This window comes from Dendropsophus ebraccatus, chromosome 1 (assembly GCF_027789765.1).
Source record: "Dendropsophus ebraccatus isolate aDenEbr1 chromosome 1, aDenEbr1.pat, whole genome shotgun sequence".
Classification (NCBI taxonomy): Eukaryota; Metazoa; Chordata; class Amphibia; order Anura; family Hylidae; genus Dendropsophus; species Dendropsophus ebraccatus.
The window spans coordinates 204199221-204223255 of record NC_091454.1 but is presented as its reverse complement, the minus strand read 5'-3'; the positions used below and the strand labels follow the sequence as shown (position 1 = coordinate 204223255).

Sequence of the window (24035 nt, the reverse complement as noted above, 5' to 3'; positions counted from 1 at the left end):
TAACGTCCAGATGATGACCTTATTATCAGTCCTATCACGCCATGTCATCGAGAGATTATCACAGCATGCCATATCTGCATACTGGGCACAAATCTATGTATATACCGTATATACCACACTTATTCAGCTTTAACATTACCTCTGCAGTCAGCAATATATAATCTACCATCTTTGTATTATATCTTTATTGTTTTTATTTTTGCTGACTACTCCAGATTTTTCTTGCTTGCATAGTAAAAAAACCTTTTGCTGTCAGGATCCATAAACAGCAGAAAACGTGCTTGTTGATGGTTTCCGATCTTGCCTTTACTTTTATAGCAAACATGCCTTGTGTGAACAGCCTGGATATTATAGTTCTTTAAAGTGGATCTGTCAGCAACATTTTGCTGACTAAAGTAAAGACGGTATACAATAGGACTTCTTACCCAGAATCAGCAGATATAACTCTTATTCCAATCTGTCTGTTACGGCCGCGGCGGCGTCCCGCGTTCCGGGCCGCCGCCGCGACCGCTACCTGCCCTATGCAGCAGCCGGTGTCCATAGTCGGGACCCGGCGCTGCTGTCACCTCGGCCCCGGGGGGCGCCTCACCTCTCCACGCTCCTGTCTCCCGCTGTGCCGGCCGGCGCGCGCGTCCCCGCCTCCTAGGGCGCGCGCGCGCCGGCTGTCTCAGATTTAAAGGGGCAGTGCGCTCCTAATTGGTAGTTGCACCCAATCACTCCCCTATAAATCCCAGCATGCCCTGTCCTTAGTGTTGGAGCCTCTACATGCTTCCCATAGCGTTTGGCCCAGCTCCCTGTTGTTCCTGTGTCCTGTCCGTTACCTGGTCCCTAGTCCCTGTTCCTGAGTCCTGTCCGTTACCTGGTCCCAAGTCCCTGTTCCTGGTTCCTGTTTCCCTGTCACTCCACCTGTTCCCGTGTCCAGCCTGTCACGTGCTCTCTCATCTGCAGACTATTGCCTGTGCCATCTCCTGCCACGCCTCGCCTGCCGACACCAGCAACCAAGCCAGGGGTAGCGACCTGGGGGTCGCCTGCCGCAGCAAGCCCATCCCGCCTTGCGGCGGGCTCTGGTGAAAACCAGCGGCCCCTTAGACTCCGCTCCCTGGTGAGGTTTGTGCCATCGCTGGTGCCGGTCCAGTGGATCCACTACTCCGGGCGTTACAGTAGGCTCCAACCATGGATCCCGGCGAGGTGCCTGATCTCCGTGATGTCGCCAGAGTGGTCACTCAGCAGGCGCAACAAATCCAGAAGCAGTCACAGCAGATCCAGCAACTCACTGCCGCCTTACAGCAGCAGACTACTGCCCAGCGCACACCACCTCCTGACGCTTCTTCTTCACTCCGACTGGCCCTCCCAAGCAAGTACTCTGGGGACTCTAAGTTGTGCAGAGGATTCTTGACTCAGTGTACCATGCACATTGAACTTTTGAGTAGTCAGTTTTCCACCGAGCGCTCTAAAGTGGCTTTCATCATCAGCCTATTAGAAGGTAGAGCCCTGGCCTGGGCCACGCCACTGTGGGACCGTGATGATCCAGTTGCTGCCAATCTCCGGGCCTTCCTATTCGAGTTTCGCTCCGTCTTTGAGGAACCTGCCCGTGCTTCTTCAGCCGAGACTGCTCTCCTCAACCTCTCTCAAGGCAGCTCCTCTGTTGGTGACTACGCCATCCAGTTCCGCACCCTGGCAGCCGAATTGGACTGGAACGAGGCCGCCCTATTGGCCACCTTCAAGAAGGGCCTGTCTAGTCGTGTGAGAGACGTGCTCGCTGCCCGAGACCTGCCTACCTCCCTGAACGAACTCATTCTACTGGCCACCCGAGTTGATACTCGTTTTTCGGAGAGGGAGGAGGAGGTTCGGCATGAACATTTACTAACCCGTTCCCGTCGCCATCCCCAGCTGGCGCCGGTTTTCCAGAATCCTGATCTTTCGATGTCCCAACCCTCTCCTGAGATTCCTATGCAGGTGGAACGGGCTCACCTGACGCCTGATGAAAGAATCCGGCGCCTGGAGCAGAATCTCTGTCTCTATTGCGGTGGTTCCGATCACTTCCGGCTGGGATGTCCCCTACGTCCCCAAACATCCGGAAAATGCTCGCACCTAGGTCCGGTGGGACAGGTGTCCCTAGGTGTGAATGCCACCATTCCAAGTCTGTCTATGCCAGTTTCCATCCGGACTCCCTCAGGACAAAATCATCAGACTACTGCCTTCCTCGATTCTGGCTCAGCAGGCAGTTTTATTGCGGCAACATTGGTCCAAAGATGGCGGCTACCCGTGACCCGACTAGCCAGGCCCCTGACTATCTCCTCGGTCACGGGCGAAATTCTTACCGACCGTGTGTACTACCAGACCGCATCTTTAGTCCTCCAGGTGGGTCCTTCACATCAAGAAGAGATATCCTTCTACGTCCTGCCCCATTCTTCCCCCGCGGTCCTCCTGGGACTCCCGTGGCTACAAGAACATGCCCCTCAGCTGGACTGGAGAACCGGGGAGATTCTCAGTTGGGGTCAGGACTGTTCCCACCAGTGTCTCAAGTCACCTCAGACCAAGTGTATTATGTCATTTCCTGTCCCGGCCAAGCCTCTATCCGGCCTACCGGCAGAAGACCAAGACTCGGCGGATGCCTTCTCTGCCGAGGTGTACCCTCTCCCCGTACCCAAGACTAAGGTCGTGTCCTCTCTCCACCGGAAGAACTCACAGAAGGTCCCTTGCCACGTTATACCGCCTGATCGCCTAGTACCAGTCGTCACCTCCACTCTTCAGAGAGTACCCCCCGGAAAGACTCATGTTCACCCTGCGCTTCGAAGAGGTATTTTGAACTGGGGACATTCCTCGTTGGAGGCCGGGCACCCGGGAGTCCGTAAGACCGGCCAACGGATCTCTCGCCACTACTGGTGGCCCAGCCTATCCCAAGATGTCAAAGACTTTGTGGCTTCCTGTGCCATTTGCAGGCAAGAAAGAGGGGGAGGCCAAAGGGGGGGGGTACTGTTACGGCCGCGGCGGCGTCCCGCGTTCCGGGCCGCCGCCGCGACCGCTACCTGCCCTATGCAGCAGCCGGTGTCCATAGTCGGGACCCGGCGCTGCTGTCACCTCGGCCCCGGGGGGCGCCTCACCTCTCCACGCTCCTGTCTCCCGCTGTGCCGGCCGGCGCGCGCGTCCCCGCCTCCGAGGGCGCGCGCGCGCCGGCTGTCTCAGATTTAAAGGGGCAGTGCGCTCCTAATTGGTAGTTGCACCCAATCACTCCCCTATAAATCCCAGCATGCCCTGTCCTTAGTGTTGGAGCCTCTACATGCTTCCCATAGCGTTTGGCCCAGCTCCCTGTTGTTCCTGTGTCCTGTCCGTTACCTGGTCCCTAGTCCCTGTTCCTGAGTCCTGTCCGTTACCTGGTCCCAAGTCCCTGTTCCTGGTTCCTGTTTCCCTGTCACTCCACCTGTTCCCGTGTCCAGCCTGTCACGTGCTCTCTCATCTGCAGACTATTGCCTGTGCCATCTCCTGCCACGCCTCGCCTGCCGACACCAGCAACCAAGCCAGGGGTAGCGACCTGGGGGTCGCCTGCCGCAGCAAGCCCATCCCGCCTTGCGGCGGGCTCTGGTGAAAACCAGCGGCCCCTTAGACTCCGCTCCCTGGTGAGGTTTGTGCCATCGCTGGTGCCGGTCCAGTGGATCCACTACTCCGGGCGTTACACTGTCACTCCAGCACTGAGATATAAGCTTTAATGATATATTAATATACATATACATATATACTAAAGCATATATCTCATAGCTAAAGTGACAGATTGGGCTTTATCTATATATTAGTAGATAAAGCTCACAGAGTGCTGCACTAGGCTGCAAAAGCCCAGCAATATTCAAAGCAATGCTTTTCCTTCTTAATTAACACCCCTTTGCCTGCTTATAAACGTCCATTCTGTGAACATTGCTGGGCTTTTGCAGCCCAGGCGAACTCCCCTTGGGTTTCACTTCCTAATTTGGGTAAAACATATAAAGCTTATATCTCAGCGCCGGAGCAAGGAATTGAAATAAGAGTTATACCTCCTGATTCAGGGTAAGAAGCCCTATTATGCAGTTTACTTCAGTAAGCTAAAAGCTGCTGACAGATCCACTTTAACCCTGGGTTCCTGATTACTGTGTTGTGTAATCACCCCCTATGGTGCCTGTAAAAGTACAATTTATCCTGCAAGAAAAGATCTAATATGTTGTTTTGTGAACCATGCCATCAGAGATTGATCCCCACAGCAAGCTGGCCCAACAAATGAGGTGGTCTTCTGATGGAATTATGGGCTGCAGTTGTATCACTGGCCCATGCGCAGCACTTCAAGTGTTAAAGTTTTATTGACCAAAATACATGGATCTATATACGTGTGTGTATGTGCCATATTGCCATAGCTAATGGCCTCCAGAAGCAATGCCGCTGTGGTGATCTGCACGGTTACCCCCGGTTGTATAAATAACACATCTAACATCCTGTCAATGTGCATTCACCCACAAAGACACAGAGACGCTCTTTCCTATTTTATAGTTACTGAATGATCAGCTCCCCCTGGTGCCCAGTTTTGCAAACTACATGTTTAAAAATCTTAGTCGACGGCATCTGATATTTTTAAATCATTAATTTGAAACGCAATACCCACATGGGGGGAGATTTATCAAACATGGTGTAAAGTGACACTGGCTCAGTTGCCCCTAGCAACCAATCAGATTCTATATTTCATTTTCCAAAGAATTTGTGAGGAATGAAAGGTGGAATCTGATTGGTTGCTAGGGGCAACTGGGCCAGTTTCACTTTACACCATGTTTGATAAATCTCCCACATGGTGTTTTCGTTTTTGGCGTTTTGTTCAAGAGACAGTGAAGTTTTTCTTCCCATAGACTTGTATAGAGGGGGGAAAAAACGCCATGTCTATATGCATATTGCCATTTCTACTAAGGACCACAAGCCCCCCACCCCGCAATTATTGAAAAGAAATCCTGGAGTCACATAATGAAAGAATCACATGACTTAATAAATATTATGCTTTTTCAGCTCCCAAAAACTAACATTTTTGTCTTTTATTATATTAGTTTCAATGAGGGTTTGATAACGAGAACATGTAAACCACTAAAGACGATTTTTTCACAATTATTATATTTTTTCCTGTTCTGCTTAATTGTTATTATATATTTTTTTCAATTAAACAGCACGACTTCCCTGTGGAAACCATCAACAAGCAGGCTAGTCATTTGTGTGAACATCCAGGAAAACACAAAAATATATTTTCTTCTTTGACACCTGAACATCCTCATAGTATTATAGCAGGATAATAATATGCACTTAAAGGGAACCAATCACCCCGAAAATCAATGTAAAGACAAGGATATGTGCTGATAGATCACCCAGCACACTTCCCAAATATGCCCCTGTAACCTCTGTGCCCCCCTCAATGAGACAGTAATCTTACTTTGTTCTTGTCACGCGCTGTATGTAAATTTTTGCTAAGTAGTCCTGGTGGGCGTATGTAGTCCTGGTGGGCGTATGTAGTCACGGTCCGGGGGCGTATCTACTCACGGTCCGGGGGCGTATGTAGTCGCGGTCTTTGGCTGTAATCACGCCCAGAGGGGCGTGATTCGGCGGCTTGCGGTCCAGTGACGTCATCCGGCGGCTTGCGTTCCGCGTCGCGGCCGCGCCGACGTGTTCGGGAACCCGCGCATGCGCAGTACGGCGGGAGACGACGCTGACGTACTGCGCATGCGCGGGTTCCCGAACACGTCGGCGCGGCCGCGACGCGGAACGCAAGCCGCCGGATGACGTCACTGGACCGCAAGCCGCCGAATCACGCCTCTCTGGGCGTGATTACAGCCAAAGACCGCGACTACATACGCCCCCGGACCGTGAGTAGATACGCCCCCGGACCGTGACTACATACGCCCACCAGGACTACATACGCCCAACAGGACTACTTAGCAAAAATTTACATACAGCGCGTGACAAGAACAAAGTAAGATTACTGTCTCATTGAGGGGGGCACAGAGGTTACAGGGGCATATTTGGGAAGTGTGCTGGGTGATCTATCAGCACATATCCTTGTCTTTACATTGATTTTCGGGGTGATTGGTTCCCTTTAAAGGGAAGGTGTCATCAGAAAATGACTTACTGTTTAAATAATGTTTTTATGTTTAACTTTTTAAAAACATTTTGAGTGACTTTTTTTAATTTTTTTTATCTAAATGATAAAATATTCAGATATCTTGCAGTTTTCATTCTAACCACTGGGGTCAAAACTAAGCTTCCTGTTGAGTCTGTGGTGATAAGAGTAGTCTGCTGTAAAGTGATCTGTTCAGCATTGCAGCAACATGTGACACCAGTAGAAGAGGAGACAATAGCAGCTCCCTGTAGAATGACCCCCCCCCCCCCCCAGAGGTCTATGGGGGAAAATGCCAACGTTTCTGTAAAAAAACAAAAAAAACTCTGAACGCAGATCACTAAAAACGTTGTAACAAATAGCGCCATGTGGTTATAGTGTTTTACCATTTTTTCTTTAACACTTGGCTTTTGACTCACAATTGCTGGAGAAGGTGGATACAGCCCTAGGGAGTCCTGGAAAACATGGATACAGCCATACGGCTACATCCAATTTCTCCAGCCACCAGGAAACAAATCCTGAGCTTCTGATTTGCCTGAACCTGAACGTTCGGCAAGTTCGAACTCATCTCTAGTGGCATGTGGCTTCTTTTTAAGCCACAGGTGTTCAGGAACTACGTTATTTGTAGATACTTCTATTTAGATTTGTAATTTACTTCTATTTAAAAATCTCCAGTCTTCCAGTACGTATAAGCTGCTATATGTTCTGCGGAAAGTGTTTTCTTTCCAATCTGACACAGTGCTCTCTGCTGCCATCTCTGTCCATGTCAGGAACTGTCCAGAGCAGCAGCAAATCCCCATAGAAAACCTTTCCTACTCTAGACAGTTCCTGACATGGACGGAGGTGGCAGCAGAGAGCACTGTGGCAGACTGGAAAGGAAACACCACTTACTGCAGGACATACAGCAGCTGGTAAGTATGGGAAGACTTGAGATTTTAAAATAGAAATCAATTACAAATCTTTATAACTTTCTGACACCAGTTGATTTGAAAGAAAAAGTTTTTTTCGCTGGAGTACCCCTTTAACACAGGACCTTACACTGAATACAGTTGTAACAAACCCTCAGCTGTGAGAATGATTAGGTCAGGACAGGTTTTCAGATTTCTCTTCATACGGCTCTCCAAAAACTAGTAAACATTGCACTGGGTGGATCAAGGACAGGATAGAAGTGTGTGATATGCACATACTATGACTTCTGTATATTACTTATTGGCTAATGATGAAATCTCTACTGCATAGAAAGCCATTTTAGCCTGCCGACAGCAAAGCTGTGTCTGTGTAGAGCTGCTCTGTCACTACCGTCCTAATGTGAGGTGTGAATGTGGGTGGTGGAAATCTGTGTATGGCGCTGGCGCATACAGAACCGGACACTGTCTTGTCTCTAGCCCCCCTCCTTCCCTCATCCCGCCATGCTGACTTATTCAACTAAACCCAACATCTGGACAGCCATCATGTATCAGCTGGTAAACATAATTACTGGAACATCATAAGTGCTTCCCATCTTAGTGAGGTCATGTCTAGCAGAGCGCATGGATGAAGACGGCTGCTAAGAGGATTCATGTATTTATGTGTACATGACAGGTTGCATTGTATAGAGATGCCAAAGACACGTGCATATATCACGCTGAATTAGAAGAAGAAAACTATGCAAGATTTTGTTTGACTTATTGGTACCACTATACATAGGTGGTATGTACACATGGATATAGTCATTGCTCACATAAATAATGCTACCATACAGCACACATAAATAGTGCTGCCATATGTTATAATTAATTATGGCTATCATACAGAACACATAAATAATGCTGACATATGTCATAATTAATGCTACCATACAGCACACATAAATAGTGCTGCCATATGTTATAATTAATTATGGCTATCATACAGCACACATAAATAATGCTGACATATGTCATAATTAATGCTACCATACAGCACACATAAATAGTGCTGCCATATGTTATAATTAATTAATGCTACCATACAGCACACATAAATAATGCTGCCATATGTTGTAATTAATTGATGCTACCATACAGCACACATAAATAATGCTGCTATATGTTATAATTAATTAATGCTTTCATACAGCACACATAAATAATGCTGCTATATGTTATCATCAATTAATGCTATCATACAGCACACATAAATAATGCTGCCATGTGTTATAATTAATTAATGCTACCATACAGCAGACATAAATAATGCTGCCATAAGTTATAATTAATGCTATCATACAGCAGACATAAATAGTTCTGCCATATGTTATACATACTTATTGCTGTCACATAGGACACATAAATCATGTTGCTATACATTATACATAATTAATGTAATCTTACAGTACAATTAAATAATGCTGCCCTGTATTATACATAATTAATACTCTCCTACACATAAATAATGCTTTTATATGTTATACATATTTATTGCTACTGTACAGTACACATAAAGATGTGCTACATGATACATAATTATAGCTGTTATTCAGTACACATAAATAATGTTGACATACATAATACATATTTAATGCTATCATACAGTACACTGAAATAGTGCTGCCGCACCGAGTTAGTGCTATTATACATTACTTATGAATATTACTGCCATACTTTTATACATAATCACTGCTATCATACAGTACACATAAATAATGCTGTTGTACTTTTTACATAATTAATGCCATAATGCCATACATACATAATGCTGCAACACTGGATACTTAATTAATGCTACCATACAGTATTTACCAAACAGCATTTATTCATAATTAATGCTGTCATGCAGTATACATAAAAAAAACGCTGCCATACTTTATTCATAATTAATGCTATCATACACACAATTAATGCATCATACACATGCAGTCATACTGTATCCATAATTAATGATATTATATAGTATGCATAAATAATGCTACTATCATATAGTATACATAAATAATGCTGCCATACTGTATGCATAATTATTACTATCATATAGTATACATAAATAATGCTGCCATACTGTATGCATAATTACTATCATACAGTATACATAAATAATGCTGCTATACTGTATGCATAATTATTACTATCATATAGTATACATAAATAATGCTGCCATACTGTATGCATAATTATTACTATCATATAGTATACATAAATAATGCTGCCATGCTGTATGCATAATTATTACTATCATACAGTGTACATAAATAATGCTGCTATACTGTATGCATAATTATTACTATCATACAGTATACATAAATAATGCTGCCATGCTGTATGCATAATTATTACTATCATACAGTATACATAAATAATGCTGCCATGCTGTATGCATAATTATTACTATTATATAGTATACATAAATAATGCTGCCATGCTGTGTGCATAATTATTACTATCATATAGTAATCATAAATAATGGGGCCATAATTAATGCTATCAGACTATACACATAAATCATGCTGTGTTACGCTGCCAATATATCCCATTTAGTTATATTGTGGGCAACTTAGAGGGCCCTTTAAGGAAGTATGACTTTTAGTGCTCTCCTGGTGACCCGGGGTAAAGGTGCAGAAGTGACACCATAAATGAGCTCTGAGAGGGAGACATTGTGCAGCATTGATGCCGTTTTTGCTGTCTACTATTAATATCACTGATGTTATCTTGGTATTATTATTGTTACTGACGCCATCTTGGTATTATAATTATTACAGGGATTTGCTGATGAGGGACAATTTATTTGAAATTATTACGGCCCCCAGGACATTCTACATCCAGGTAAATATTTTTCCTCATATGTTTATAATGTGTTATGTGCCATAAGGAATTAGTCAATGGTCTAAAAAAGTCTACATGGCGCACGGCCTCCATAAATTTGGCACGTTCTTCAGCTCGTTTTAGCCGTGTCACTTGTTTCAGTCACTTTCAAAATCTGTCACCGCCATAAACACTCAATAAATTTGACTCCACATTTTTTGTTGCATTTTGCTTAGTAATTCTCCTCCAGTGTGTCAGAATAGATGGAAAGTTTTGGATGGAGACGTCATGGTAGCAAAGGGAAGTCATGGAAATTATAGTCGTCATGACATTCCTATCTAGAACAGAGAGATGATTGCTGGATGCCACAAGTCAACATACTTAATGTGTCCTGAAGGGTTATGGTCTGGGGGAAATTATAGGCCATGCTAAGGCCGTAGTCATACCTGGGTCCTAGTGCCTGAGGGTATACGAAAACCCCTCGGCCACACTATGGAACACGATAGGGGAGTGGAGGCCTTGTTACAGATTTTACATTGGGGTCCAGTAGTTTTAAAGGAGAATTCCGCGCAGAGGGATTTTTTGCCAAAGTGCCAGGGAGGATGAAAAAAAAAAACATGCACTTACCTCTACACTTACACTACGGATTCGGTGCAGAGATTCCGCTAGGAACCTCCATCCGCGGACTCTGTGCCGAATCCTGCTGTGTCTTTGAATAGGAAGGCTTGCGTGCCTCCACTCTCCGCGTCTCTCCACTCAAAGGATTGACATGTCAATTCTTTAAGCGGAGAGCTGAAGCACGGGTCCTCCCATTCAAAGACTTAAGGCCCTATTCCACGGGTCGTTTAGAGGAGCAATATCGTTCGTATTCGGCCGATATCGGCCGCTACGAACGATATTCGTCCCGTGGAATAGAGTACAACCATCAGCCGACATCGTTCATGTCGGCTGATCGTTGCAGTCTCTTGTTTTTCAACATGTTGAAAAACAAGCGACTGATATAGCAGCGATCTGCTGCCGTCGCTCCGTTGAATAGGAGCATCGGCAGCAGGCGCTGCTGTATCCTATGGGCTGCCCGGACGATCAGCGATCCCCCGGGCAGCCCCCCCAGCAGCTCCACGCCGCCCCTCCCGCACTCACCCGCTCGCTGACGCCGCGTTGAATAGCGGCGGCAGCGAGCGGGGAACGAAGAGCAAACGAGCGCTAATAGCGCTCGTTTGCTCCTCCAAACGACTCGTGTAATAGGGGCATTAGTAAGAGGGATTCTGCGCGGAGTCCGAGGACGGAGGTTCCCGGCGGAATCTCCATGTCAAATCCGTAGTGTGAACGGCCCCTTAACTTGCAGAAGTGCAAATCCATCAATCATGCAACATTTCATGTCCTTTGAAGCGGTCAACAGTAGAGATGATTGTAACTGGAGCATGCTTGAATCCGATCGTTCGGCATTTGAATACTGGGGGATGAAGAAGTTGGGAGCTCTAGGGAGTCCAAGATAACATGGATAAAGCCAATGGTCTATGGCTGTATCTAGGGGCGTAGCTAGGATTCATGGGGCCCCATAGCAAAAAACTGTACGGGGCCCCATGAATCCTGTACGCTCCCCCCCCCCCCCCCAACTGCCAAACACAGACAATGATGCACATATACACACACAGAGGCACCATTAACATATATACAGATACGCCACTGACATACACACATATATACGCTGTAATGTCATTACACTAGTGCTGATGTATACACCATGAGTAGACTGTACACAGGGAAATAATCTCAGTGTAATAATTATAATATAATTCTTTTATTAGAGCCCAACATTAATAGAAGCTGCTGCAGAACATCTTTGGGAGCAAACTTGTCAATCACTTGAGACACAACTGACATATACACACACACACACATATACACCAGTGCTACAGACATTGCTGACATACACACACATATAGCCACAGATACATACACATACTGACATATAAATATATACACAGATACATATATACACACACACTAACATATACATATATACCCATAGATACATATGTACACTCACTGACACACATGCACAGCACTTACAGCTCCCAGGCTTCCCTCTCCTCCTCATACTGTATTCCGGGCTGATCTTCACATAGAAGTATTCAGGACCTTTGGGTCATGTGACCTTAAGGTCCTTCATCCCTCTCCTTCTGTGCCATGCAGGACCTGGCAGGTCCTGCTCCTCTGTTCCTCTTCTTTGGATGTTCAGCCCGCTCACCCGGCACTACAGTGAGGGGGCTGAACAGTGCAGTGGTGGGTCCCTCTTCCTCTCTGGACCCCTGGGAGAGCGGGGTACAGTGGTCAGATGTCAGTGTCAGTACCTACCATGAAGGCAGGGCAGGCTTCCTCGGGCCCCCTTCATAGTAGCTATGCCACTGGCTGTATCCATGTTCTCTCGGACTCTCTAGGGCTGCATTCAACTTCTTCAGCCACTGGTTTAGAAATGCCAAATGATCAGACTCAAGCATGTTCGAGTTGTGCTCATCTCTAGTCAACAGAAGTTTCCGAACCTGGAACCACAGTGACCAGTTGATTTCCAAGCCACCTTATATTTAAAGGGATATCCATATCTGAGGAAGTAGTTATGCGATTAGTGGGGGTCTGACCACTGGGCTCTGCACCATCTCAGGAAAAGAGACAAAATTGTCCTTAGAAGTAATAGTGTACACTGCGCATGCGCGGCTATAAATCCATTCATTTTCTATTGGGCCATCAAAGTAGTCTTAAGTGACGTTGCCAAACTGTTTGGGTTCGGCAACAGTCTCTGGGCACAAATACTTGTTGGAAAAGTTGGATGCTGCCCTAGGGAGTCCAGGAAAACATGGATACAGCCAGCATATTCTGTACATCACTACAGGTTGTCCTACAATTAGATTTGTTGGGGGTTTTAATTTTTTGATTAAATTTCTAAGAAACATAAAGGGATATTCCATCTCTTTAAGTTATAAAATTTATTATTTTCTATGTGAAAGCAAGGGCTGCACAGGCTTTGTGCAAGATGTTTGCGCAGTCACAATCGTCAAGCCATGTAATAGGCTCAGTGAGTGAGCGCCAATCTAGCCGCTTGCACTGCCCATGTAATACGGCCCTAAGAACTTCATCAGGCAATTGTCTCTTTTAGACGGTATAGTTGATATATGATATACAATATGACGTTTCGTTTTCGTTTAGTATATATGGTTAGTAGATTCTAACTATACTTATTTTGGTGGATTACGTGAATAAAATGCAGAGAACGGTCCTGAAATAACTCCCGCATGACACTCAGCCGGGCAGCGTTTTCAGAGGTAACATTGGCCATTTATGTTGGCAGCACCTTAGAGTTTATTGGACGAGATGCCATTCCCAAAAGTGAAACTGTTGGAGATGGAAACACGGCTCGCTCTGCTTCATTTTGACACATTGGTTGATTATTTTCGGTAACGTCAGGAAGACGGTGATGACAGCATGTGACGGCTGTAAGGAGACCTTTCTGTAGATCAGGGTGACATCAGTCATGGCTTGTAGCTCTCACAAATACCTTCTTTATGAATGATGGACGATCTCCTGGTTTGCTCCTCTATCTTTATTGAATGGTCAGAAACTTCTTTCCAAGCTAACCTACCAAGACAATTTTTGCAGCTTTATATCTATGTGTCTTCTATGTGTCTCCATGGTTACAGACTACAAACACACCCTGTGTGTAGTCTGATTCTCTCACTCTGCCAAATATGCCAACATACCAGACCATGGCCAGGATTATTGGGGGTTTGTATCAAATTTTATTAAGTCAAGATATTTGATTTGCACCCATTGTCTTGGTTCTTTACAGACTGACAGTCCTCAGGAGATGCACAGCTGGATAATAGCAATCAACGCTGCCATACAAACCCTAAGGACCCGCTGTCGGGTAAGTATAGGTTTTTCATAGTCATCTCCTGTATCCATCATTATCCAATGATAACTGGTTCTATAAGGGAACAAGCTACTGCCCTACAATATATCATTGCCATCTGCGGACATTAACAAATGAATTGAAGCAGATTTAGCCTGGTCTCGTCTCCAATGCAAAACTAAATATAGCATCTTCCACCTACTTTTTGAAATCATCCAGTCAAAATACTTAGACCTAAGCTGGCCATACACCTTCAATAACTGACGGCCAAACAAATGTTCGGCTGTCAGTTATCTCTTCCACCCTTCCTACCCATACACAGGAACGTTCTGCATGGCCAAGTATTCTTGTGTTCTCTCTGTGCAGGGATAAGTTGCAACGAGAGAGCTCTGGTGGTGACTTATCTCTCCCAGAAGAAAGGGGTCGGACAGTGATTTTTCACACCCTATATCATCTGTCAGTGGTTGTTGTAGAGAGCCCATACACCTCACATTGGCGGCTGAACCACCCGCCATGAGCGGCAGGTACATCCGACGAAAGTCTAAGGTATATGGGGACCTTTAGTGGTCACTTTTTATTGTACCCTGGTACAATTGTCAGAACCAGATTACAGTGGTTATTTTCCCTAAAGTCAAAAAAAAAAAAAAAAACACTCTCTAAACTTCCCTCAAAAATCCAAATAAAACACATTAAGGCTGTGTTCACACTTAGTAAGAGACACGTCACGTAACGTAACGGACAGTCTCTGAAAAGATCATCCCGGACGGTGCTGCAATACCGGACGGATTGATCTTTAGGGCCGCAGAATCTCCACTGCACTCTATGGAGCGTGCAGCCGGAGCCGCGGGCTCCATAGTGTGCACTGACAGGGTTTTCTGCGGCCACTATTCACTGAATAGCGGCCGCAGAAAACTGACATGTCAGTTGTTTGCGTCGGCGCCGCACATAGTATGCGCTCCGGCTAGGATCCCATACATGGCAAGGTGATGTATATTTTCGTAATATTCACGGCCGTTATACGTTGTGTGAAGAATCTAACCTGCTGATATATTCCTATAGCACAGGGGGGATGAGGATGAAGATAATTTTCTTACCTTTATCCTCAGCGCTGCTTTCATGATATTAGCAGTTTAATCCCTACGCCAATAAGGCATTTGGTGCACTGGGGCGCCCTGGCCTGCCTACCTCTTCTAGTGAATATCAGCAGAGCGAGCTGGCTGGGGCCAATCGGTGCACCGAGGGTGGTGGTCCTGTCCTCAATGCACCAAAACACATTATTAGACTTACCTTCATCCTCAGCACCCCATGCTCTACAGGTACATATGAGCAGGTTAGATATTTCCAACTTGCTGATAGTTTCCCTTTAACTTTACATCATATCTTAAATAATTGCTATTTTTTTTCACTCTTTCGAAAACTTTACAAACTTTCAATTTTGAATAATTTCCAAACTTTTTTTTTCTTAATATTTGTCTAAGGATTTTAAGGTCCTTCAACTTTTGTTATGAAATTTCACTAGAAACTATATTTAGCCTCTTCTCCATGCAGGAAAACAACATTTTGTCATTTCATCCACGGATCAGTTATGTGGGCAAAATCTGAGAAATCATAAGAAATTGAGCAAACTGGTTCAATATGACATGTAGGTTGTCTCTTTCCTCTAGATTCCCAATCCCTATGATCCCTATAAATATGAATGCTCTGATCAGCCCATGTGGTCATAATTATTTAAATAGAGAGACAAAATTTTGCAGACGCCTCTGTCATCTGCTTACTTCCCAAATAACATTGTTATATAACTTTATTAAATCAAAAGTAATGTTTTTTATTTACATTTTTATACTGAGTGGTGGCAGTAAGAGACTACACAGCTCCTCTGCTGCCACCAATGGCTGTGTGAGGAACTGCAGGGCTGCTCAAGACTTGTGCATATCGCTAGTACTGCTGCATGCAGTGTTAGTAATACTGAGCCTCCTCCAATCTCTATTCTAATAGATGTTAGCATTAAAATAGACATTACACTTGGGGAATTTTTTTATAGCACTGGAGCCTGTAGCAAAGCGACCAGTGATTAAAAGTTTGCTCTATAGGTGCTGCACCTGGAGCGCTAGTGACATGCATTAGAAGAGACATCACTTACGCTGTATGCGATATGTATGTGTTTTGGAACCAGGGATTGTGGAGCTCTGCTGTTCCTGGCATAGTCATTGGGGGCAGCCAAAAATAAATAAATAATAATAATAAAATCTACATTTAATAACATTATATCACAAAGTTATAAAACTTTTTTTTAAAAAAATCTGCTGGAATGCCACTATGATACATAGAGATAATTGGCCATATCAGACCGCATCCAAAGGGCAATTAGTAATCCCAAACTAGAATAATGTACGAACACCAGGAGGCCAGGCTGCTAAATGACGTCTGTTATTTTAGACTCAAAATAACGGACAGTATTTTAAACGGAGCTGAAAAAATGTTGTGTGAACATAGTCTAATAGAGGCTGATTGTGTCTTTAGGTCTGACACCAAAATCATCGGCTGCTGACTGCTATGTGTATTTGTGATGCATGGCCAATGGCTAATGAGTAAACTGTTATACAGTGCCTCTTTGTGTTCCCTGTCTTCTCCTGCCCTTCGCTTGCTTCCTGGTGCCACAGCTGTAGCTTCAAAGCAGTCTCTGAACTGATAGACCGTTCAGCCAATCACTGACCACTCAGCGACCGCTTTGAAGCTGCAGCCACAGAGGGCAGGAGAAGACTGGTAGCGTGGAGAGGTAATGTAAAACAGCTTAGGGCAAGGGCTGCACGGACATCGCTAATGATGTCCGTGCAGCCCTTGCTAAATAATAATCGAGCCGTGTAATAGGCCCAGTAAACAAGCGTTGATCTAGCAGATCGGCACTTGCTTACATTATTGATCGGGCAGTCCAATAGGACCCTAAAGGCCCTATTACACCGCTACGGTCAATAATCACCCCAATGAAGGCAATGATCAGCCGACATGAACAATCTCGGCTGATCGTCGCAGTCGTTTGTCTTTCAACATGTTAAAAGACAAACGGCTGTGATAGCAACAATCTGCTGCCGTTGCTCCATGGAATAGAAGCGGCGGCAGCAGAGCAACGCTATCCTCTATGGGCTGCCCGGATGATCTAGCGATCACCCAGGCAGCCCCCCGCAGTCTCCCCTGCACTGACCCGCTCACTGCTGCTGCGTGTAGTAGCCCCGGGGAACGAGGAGCAAGCGAGCGCTCACATCGCTTGTTTGCTACTCTAGTCGCCCCGTGTAATAGAACAAAAAGAGAAGTAAACAAGAGAAGAAGAGACCACCCACCGACCAACGCACCCCTCCTCCCCTGTGGAAAAAATTATTCCAATATACCCATTAAATTTCTATCATATCTCACATATTCCCCGTCTGTTATGTCTGAAGTCATCACCCGGTTGACACCAGCCGCGCTCTTTCTTCCCTGATATATTTGCTTGATTTTTTTTTTTCCATTTTTTGACTCAATAACCAGCCGCGCTCTTTCTTCCCTGATATATTTGCTTGATTTTTTTTTTTCCATTTTTTGACTCAATAACATGACAATTTTTTTTTTATTCTAAATTGATTTCAAAGCTTTTTCCCCCCATATATTTGTCATGGGTTTTTAAGGTCCTTAAATGTTCCTTCTTACCAAACAAGACTGAGATTTCACAAGAGACTATATTTAGCTTCCTCCCAATGCAGGAAAACAACATTTTGCAATTTTGTTCTTGGAATGTAAGATTAGGATCATGTCATCATATGAAGTGGTAATAAATCTGCCCTGGAGCGGGTGGCACAGCCGGCATGTCTGCCCAGCCTTTCCACAATCTGTATGCCTTTAACACGTGACACTGGTTTAAATTTAAATTGTGTAGGTATTATGTAGATCTTATATAGTGAATTCAATTATTTTTTTATATTGTTATGGAATTATAAAAAGTCATTCGAAAAAGTATTTGCCCCCTTCTTCTTGGTGCTTGTCATACTGAATGGTTTCTGGTTAGAAATGAGCGAACCGTGTTCGGGTTCGAGTCGATCCGAACCCGAACGATCGGCATTTGATTAGCGGTGGCTGCTGAACTTGGATAGAGCTCTAAGGTTGTCTGGAAAACATGGATACAGCCAATGACTATATCCATGTTTTCCACATAGCCTTAGGGCTTTATCCAAGTTCAGCAGCCACCGCTAATCAAATGCCGATCGCTCAGGTTTGGATGGACTTGAACCCGAACACGGTTCGCTCATCTCTATTTCTGATCTATTAACACAATGTACTATCAGGAAATAAGGACCTGAACCACTACGATAGACAACAGTTCTGGATTATTACTGTGTTCCATTAGGAAGAAAAGATCATCCCCCGAAAAGATCATTTAGCCCCCGCATCACAACTCCCCACAACACACTATGGAGCGTGCAGCCGAAGCCGCAGAAAACTGACATAACAGTTGTTTGTGGCGGCGCTAGGGATCCTGTCCGGAGCGTATACTATGTATATACGCTTCTGCTGGGATCTCATAGGCAACAAAGGCACATATATTTTCGTAATATTCACGGCCGTTTTACAACGACCGTGGTTTTATAAAAATATACGTTGTGTGAACATAGCCTTATAATGGAAGTCAGTGTAAAAACACAAATGCATACATTTCTCATCCGTTATTTTTCCCATTAAACGGTTCTGTTAAACGGACAGCAGAAACGCAGTGTGAACCCAGCCTAAAATATGAAGGAAATGTGCTACCAAGAAACCTTTGATCTTCGGGGGTATTACTAACTCATCTCCATCTTATTTTGTCTCCCCCTTCAGGACCCCTTTGGCCGCACTATGTCATTACACCGCACTTCTATTCCAGCCTCTTCCTCTGGCTCCGTCCACTCTCTACCACCATGTGATGTCAAAAGGCCTCTGGGAAAATCTATGTCCATTAAGTCATCATGGCAGCCGTGGACTCCAGTACCCAAGTGTGTGACAGAGTCAGTCGGAGAAGTGACATTGGGAGGGTCCATGGAGGGGGAGTTTGGGGTACGAGCCAGGCACATGTCTGAACCCCAACGGTTAAGAGACGAAACCTTTGTTTTTGACCTAGATAACATAAACATCCGCACTTCAGATGTCTAACCAAGACTCAACTTAGTATACAAGGGAGACAAGATGGCTGCCATGTCTACAGACTCTATTACAGAGGAGAACTATTACACAGTATTTTTTTTTTTATTCGTGGAGTTTCTACCTGAAATGCTTCATTGCTTTGTTACTGCCATGGTCTTGGCACTTAACTGTGAAATATTCCTTTTTTTTTTTTTTTAACTATATATCATGGGCATTTTATCTCGCCCATACTCTAACTATATCAGCCAAATTCACTTTGTATTATTTCATGTATATCATGTATCATGCAGTATACTCCTGGTTTACTATAAGTGGATTGGTGTCTATATCATGATACGTCTTGTGCTGATCAGAGTTAGGCCTTCTCTTCTTTCCAGGTCAATGTTACATCTTGTACGGTGCAAAAAATGTGAATCCAAATTAAAAAAGGAAAAAATTATATACTTGAGTTTTCTTTATACATGGTGCATGATCCCTGGTGGGTAGTGTTGCAGTCACTGACAATCCTGCAGGAGAAGCCTATGAGGAGGTTATATTCTCGGGTGTCTGCTGGGGTAATTAAAGGGGTTGTCCAACATTAGCTAAATTTTCCTTTATAGCTGCAGTCACATAGCTGTCATCTCACCATGTTGTTTTGCGTGTCACTTCAAGTAGAGTTAGGTGGACCCCAGGGTTATAGTTTATACAACTACAATTTTAGCTAACCCTATTCTTACTCCACTCTAGAAGACAACAATATTTTATGCCACATCTCTATAGTTCCAGGAATTTGGAAAACTGCTTACAGATTTATGCAAAAGAACACTCCAGAGACACCATCAGAGTCTCAATGTAGTGAGCTTCGGGAAGGAACAACCAAGCCAAAGAATGTCCGCAATCAAGGAAACCACTCAAGTAAGGTATCCATCCACTAACAGCTGTTTCAGGGTATTTGCCCCTCATCAGTGTGGAGTAGGATTCTGGCTAGTGGGAGCAATGCTAGTAAGTGCATTCAAAAGGACGCTGGTTGACCTCAGGGAGATCAACCAAAAACACCACAGAGACACCATCACGTGTCTCCACGTTAGTCAGGGAGCAATGTCCTAGAATACAATAACGTCGAGACACGTGATGGATCTAGCCTATGGCCTATGGCAGTATCCATGTTTTCCCGGACTCCCTAGGGCTGCATCCAACTTCAACAGCCACCAGTATTCAAGTGCCGAACAATCGGACTGGAGCGTACTGGGATTCCACTCATCTCTATATCTGGGCAGTAAGGTTCATACCTCCCTAGAAAGTTATCGGGGGTATTCTTAGCTTCCTCTGGTTAGCAAGTGCCAACCAACCAAGGCAGTAAGAAGCTTTCCTTCTGGTGGGTTGCGATTACAAAACCAACAATCTGGAATCCTCACAAGAGTTTTCTATCAGTTCTGAATATACTGCAAGCTCCTAGTGCCGCGATACAATACACGTATGACTGTCTCTCTTACTATACGCCCAACTGGAATAAAAAGAATCAAGTTCTTCCACTTTTTTACATTTTATAACCCTCTGAGCTATTAGCTCCTTTTCTTTAGTGCAGCATTTCAGTATATTGGCCAATTATGATACAAAGCAATCCTTCCTGCTTTGGCGGCCATTCAAACACTAAGGAGATCTCTAAAGTGAATAGCCTGCAGTCCTGGCAGGAATAGAAGGCAGCTCCTTAGGTTGTTCTTGGTTAATTCTCTTGGGTGGGTCTACACGGCCCTGTCATCTTGGCAGTGGTCTTTTACTAAAAACATTTGATCTTTTCCGACACATAAAGATTCATTACAGCACAGTCAAATTATGTCACCTCCTTAATCCTGACATCTGAGAACATGAACCGTCTTACAAATTTAAGCCTTCCTACAGATATTTGTCACGCCGGACGTGCGGACAGCAGGCAAACAGTGAAGTATTTGCACTTGGCCGGTTATTGATGGCTTCGGACACTAATGCCCTTTAATTTGCTGGGTCACAGCCCACTGTGGAATAATAAAATGTAATTTGTTATAATGATGCGGTACGGTTCGAATGACATCACTGAAATGTTGTTGGGCTGCATGCGGTGACCTTTAAAGCAGGGGGTTATTTATTCAACTGGATGTTGGAACATCTGGGACATGATTTTACCCTTTATTGTCAATTCATGCCTCTTTATTGCATGGTGGGGGGCAATTTGGAGGGATCTGGTGTGATGGGATGTATTGGTTAAGTATATGTATGGTTGCAGTCTGTATGTAGTGGAATTATTCCTCACTTTCTCCAAGTTATCAATGTATTTAGACATAAATTTTATATTAATGGGGTATTTCGCATATGTTTTTTATTAATACATTGCTTTAACCCCTTAGGGACCAAGCCTATTTGGGCCTTAATGACCAGGCTCATTTTTCAAAATCTGACCTGTCTCACTTTATGCGCTTATAGCTCAGTGATGCTTTAACGTATGCTAGCGATTCTGAGATTGTTTTTTCCTAACATATGGTACTTTATGTAAGTGGCAAAATTTGGTCACTGTCTTGTGTTTTTTTTTTGTGAAAAACATCAAAATATCATGAAAAATTTGAAAAATTTGCACTTTACGAACTTTGAAATTCTTTGCTTCTAAAAAAAAGAAAGTCACATGACAAAAATTAGTTAGTAAGTCACATTATGAATATGTCCTCTTTATTCTGGCTTCATTTCGTAAACATATTTCACTTTTTTAAGGTGTTACGGGGCTTAGAAATGTATCAGCAAATTATAAAATTTTCATGAAATTTCCAAAACTGATTTTTTTTAGGCACCAGTTCTTTTTTTAAGTTGATTTAGAAGGTTTGTATATTCTAAACCCCCATAAGTGACCCCATTTTGGAAACTAGACACCTTAAAGAATTAATCTAGGGGTATAATGAGCATTTTAACCCTACAGGGGCTGGAGGAAAGTTTTCACAATTAGGCCGGAAAAAAATGGAAAATAGAAATTTTCCAATAATATATTTGCTAAGATTAAAGTATCTCATTTTCATAAGCAACATGAGAGAAAATGCACCCCAAATTTTGTAATGCAGGTTCTCCTGAGTACAATGGTACCCCATATGTGGGCGTAAACCACTGTATGGGCACACAGCAGGGCTCAGAAGGGAGGGAGCGACAATTAGCATTTCCAGTTCAGATTTTGCTGAAGAATTTTCTGAGTGCCAGGTGCGTTGGCAGCTCCCTTGTAGTGTCAGCAGAATAGAACCCCCACAAAAGTCACCCCATTTTGGAAAGTACACCCCTCAAAGAATACATCTTGGGGTGTGGTGACCATTTTGACCCCATAGGTATTAGAGGAAAGTATTCAAAGGAAGACGGTAAAAATGAAAAAATAGAATTTTTCCAATAATATGTTTGTTTAGTTTGAAATTTCTCAATTTCACGAGGAACAGGGGAGAAAACTCACCCCAATATATGTGACGCAGGTTCTCCTGAGTAGAACGGTACCCCATACTTGGGCATAAACCACTGTATGGGCACACAACGGGGCTCAGAATGGAAGGAGCGCCAATTCGCATTTTCAGTGCAGATTTTTCTGAAGAAGTTTCTGAGCGCCAGGTTCGTTTACAGAGTCCCTGTAGTGTCAGCAGAATAACCCCCCCCCCCCCCCCCAAAAAAAGTCACCCCATTTAGGAAAGTACACCCCTCAAATAATTCATCTTGGGGTGTGGTGACCATTTTGACCCCACAGGTATTGGAGGAAAGTATTCAAAAGAAGACAGTAAAAATGAAAAAAATAGAACTTTCCCAATAATATGTTCCTTTAGTTTGAAATTTCTCAATTTCACAAGGAACAGGGGAAAAAACTCACCCTAATATATGTAACGCAGGTTCTCCTGAGTAGAACGGTACCCCATATGTGGGCATAAACCACTGTATGGGCACACAGCAGGCCTCAGAAGGAAGGGAACGCCAATTAGCATTTTCAGTGCATGATTTTGCTGAAGAAGTTTCTGAGCGCCAGGTGCGTTTGCAGTACCCCTGTAGTGTCAGCAGAATAGAACCCCCTCAAAACTCACCCCATTTTGGAAAGTACACCCCTCAAAGAATACATCTTGGGGTGTGGTGACCATTTTGACCCCACAGGTATTGGAGGAAAGTATTCAAAACTAAACCGTAAAAATGAAAAAATAGAATTTTTCCAATAATATGTTTATTTAGTTTGAAATTTCTCAACTACACGAGGAACAGGGGAGAAAACTCACCCCAATATATGTAACGCAGGTTCTCCTGAGTAGAATGGTACCCCATACGTGGGCATAAACAACTGTATGGGCACAGAGCGGGGCTCAGAAGGGAAGGAGTGTCATTTTAGTTACAGGCAATATGTGGGTGTTTACTGGCTATCTGGGGTGGTAATGGACAATCTCGGGGTGTTTACTGGCTTTCTGAGGTTGCGAAAGGGAATCTGGTGTGGTTATGGGCAATCTGGGGTGGTTACGAGCAGTCTATGCCAATCTGGGTAGGTTATGGGCAATCTGGGGTGGTTACGGGCAATCTGGGGTGGTTACGGGCAATATGGGGGTGTTTACTGGCTATATGGGGGGGTACGGGCAATCTGGGGGTGTTTACTGGCTATCTGGGGTGGTTACGGGCAATCTGGGAGTGTTCACTGGCTATCTGGGGTGGGGACGTGCAATCTGGTGGTGTTCACTGGCTATCTGGGGTGGTGACGGGCAATCTGGTGGTGTTCACTGGTGATCTGGGGTGGCGACGGGCAATCTGGGGTGGCGATGGGCAATCTGGGGTGGCGACGGGCAATCTGGGATGGCGACGGGCAGTCTGCGATGGTTACGGGCAATCTGTGGTGCTTACGGGCTGTCTGCGATGGTTACGGGCTGTCTGGGGGGATTACGGGCAATCTGGGGGGTTACGGGCAATCTGGGGAGGTGACGGGCAATCTGGGGTGGTTACAGGCAATCTGGGGTGGTTACAGGTAATCTGGGGTGGTTACGGATAATCTGGGGTGGTTACAGGTAATCTGGGGTGGTTACAAGTAATCCTGGGTGGTTACAGCTTATCAGGGGCGGCTTTTGACTTTGGTGACGGGTAAAAAAGTGCCGGCACCATTTGGAACAAGCGATCAGTG

At 44.5% G+C, this 24035-nt stretch overlaps 1 protein-coding gene across 1 annotated transcript in view; it reads left to right on the top strand.

Annotated features, from left to right (window-relative positions):
* Positions 1-19342, top strand: part of PLEKHA2 (pleckstrin homology domain containing A2) — a 55279-nt gene extending 35937 nt beyond the window's left edge. The window contains exons 10-12 of the mRNA XM_069966961.1: positions 9825-9888; positions 13712-13789; positions 18617-19342. Coding sequence (XP_069823062.1) covers positions 9825-9888; positions 13712-13789; positions 18617-18928 — 454 coding nt within the window. The 3' untranslated portion in view covers positions 18929-19342. The remainder of the gene's footprint in view (positions 1-9824; positions 9889-13711; positions 13790-18616) is intronic.
* Positions 19343-24035: the final 4693 nt, after the last annotated feature.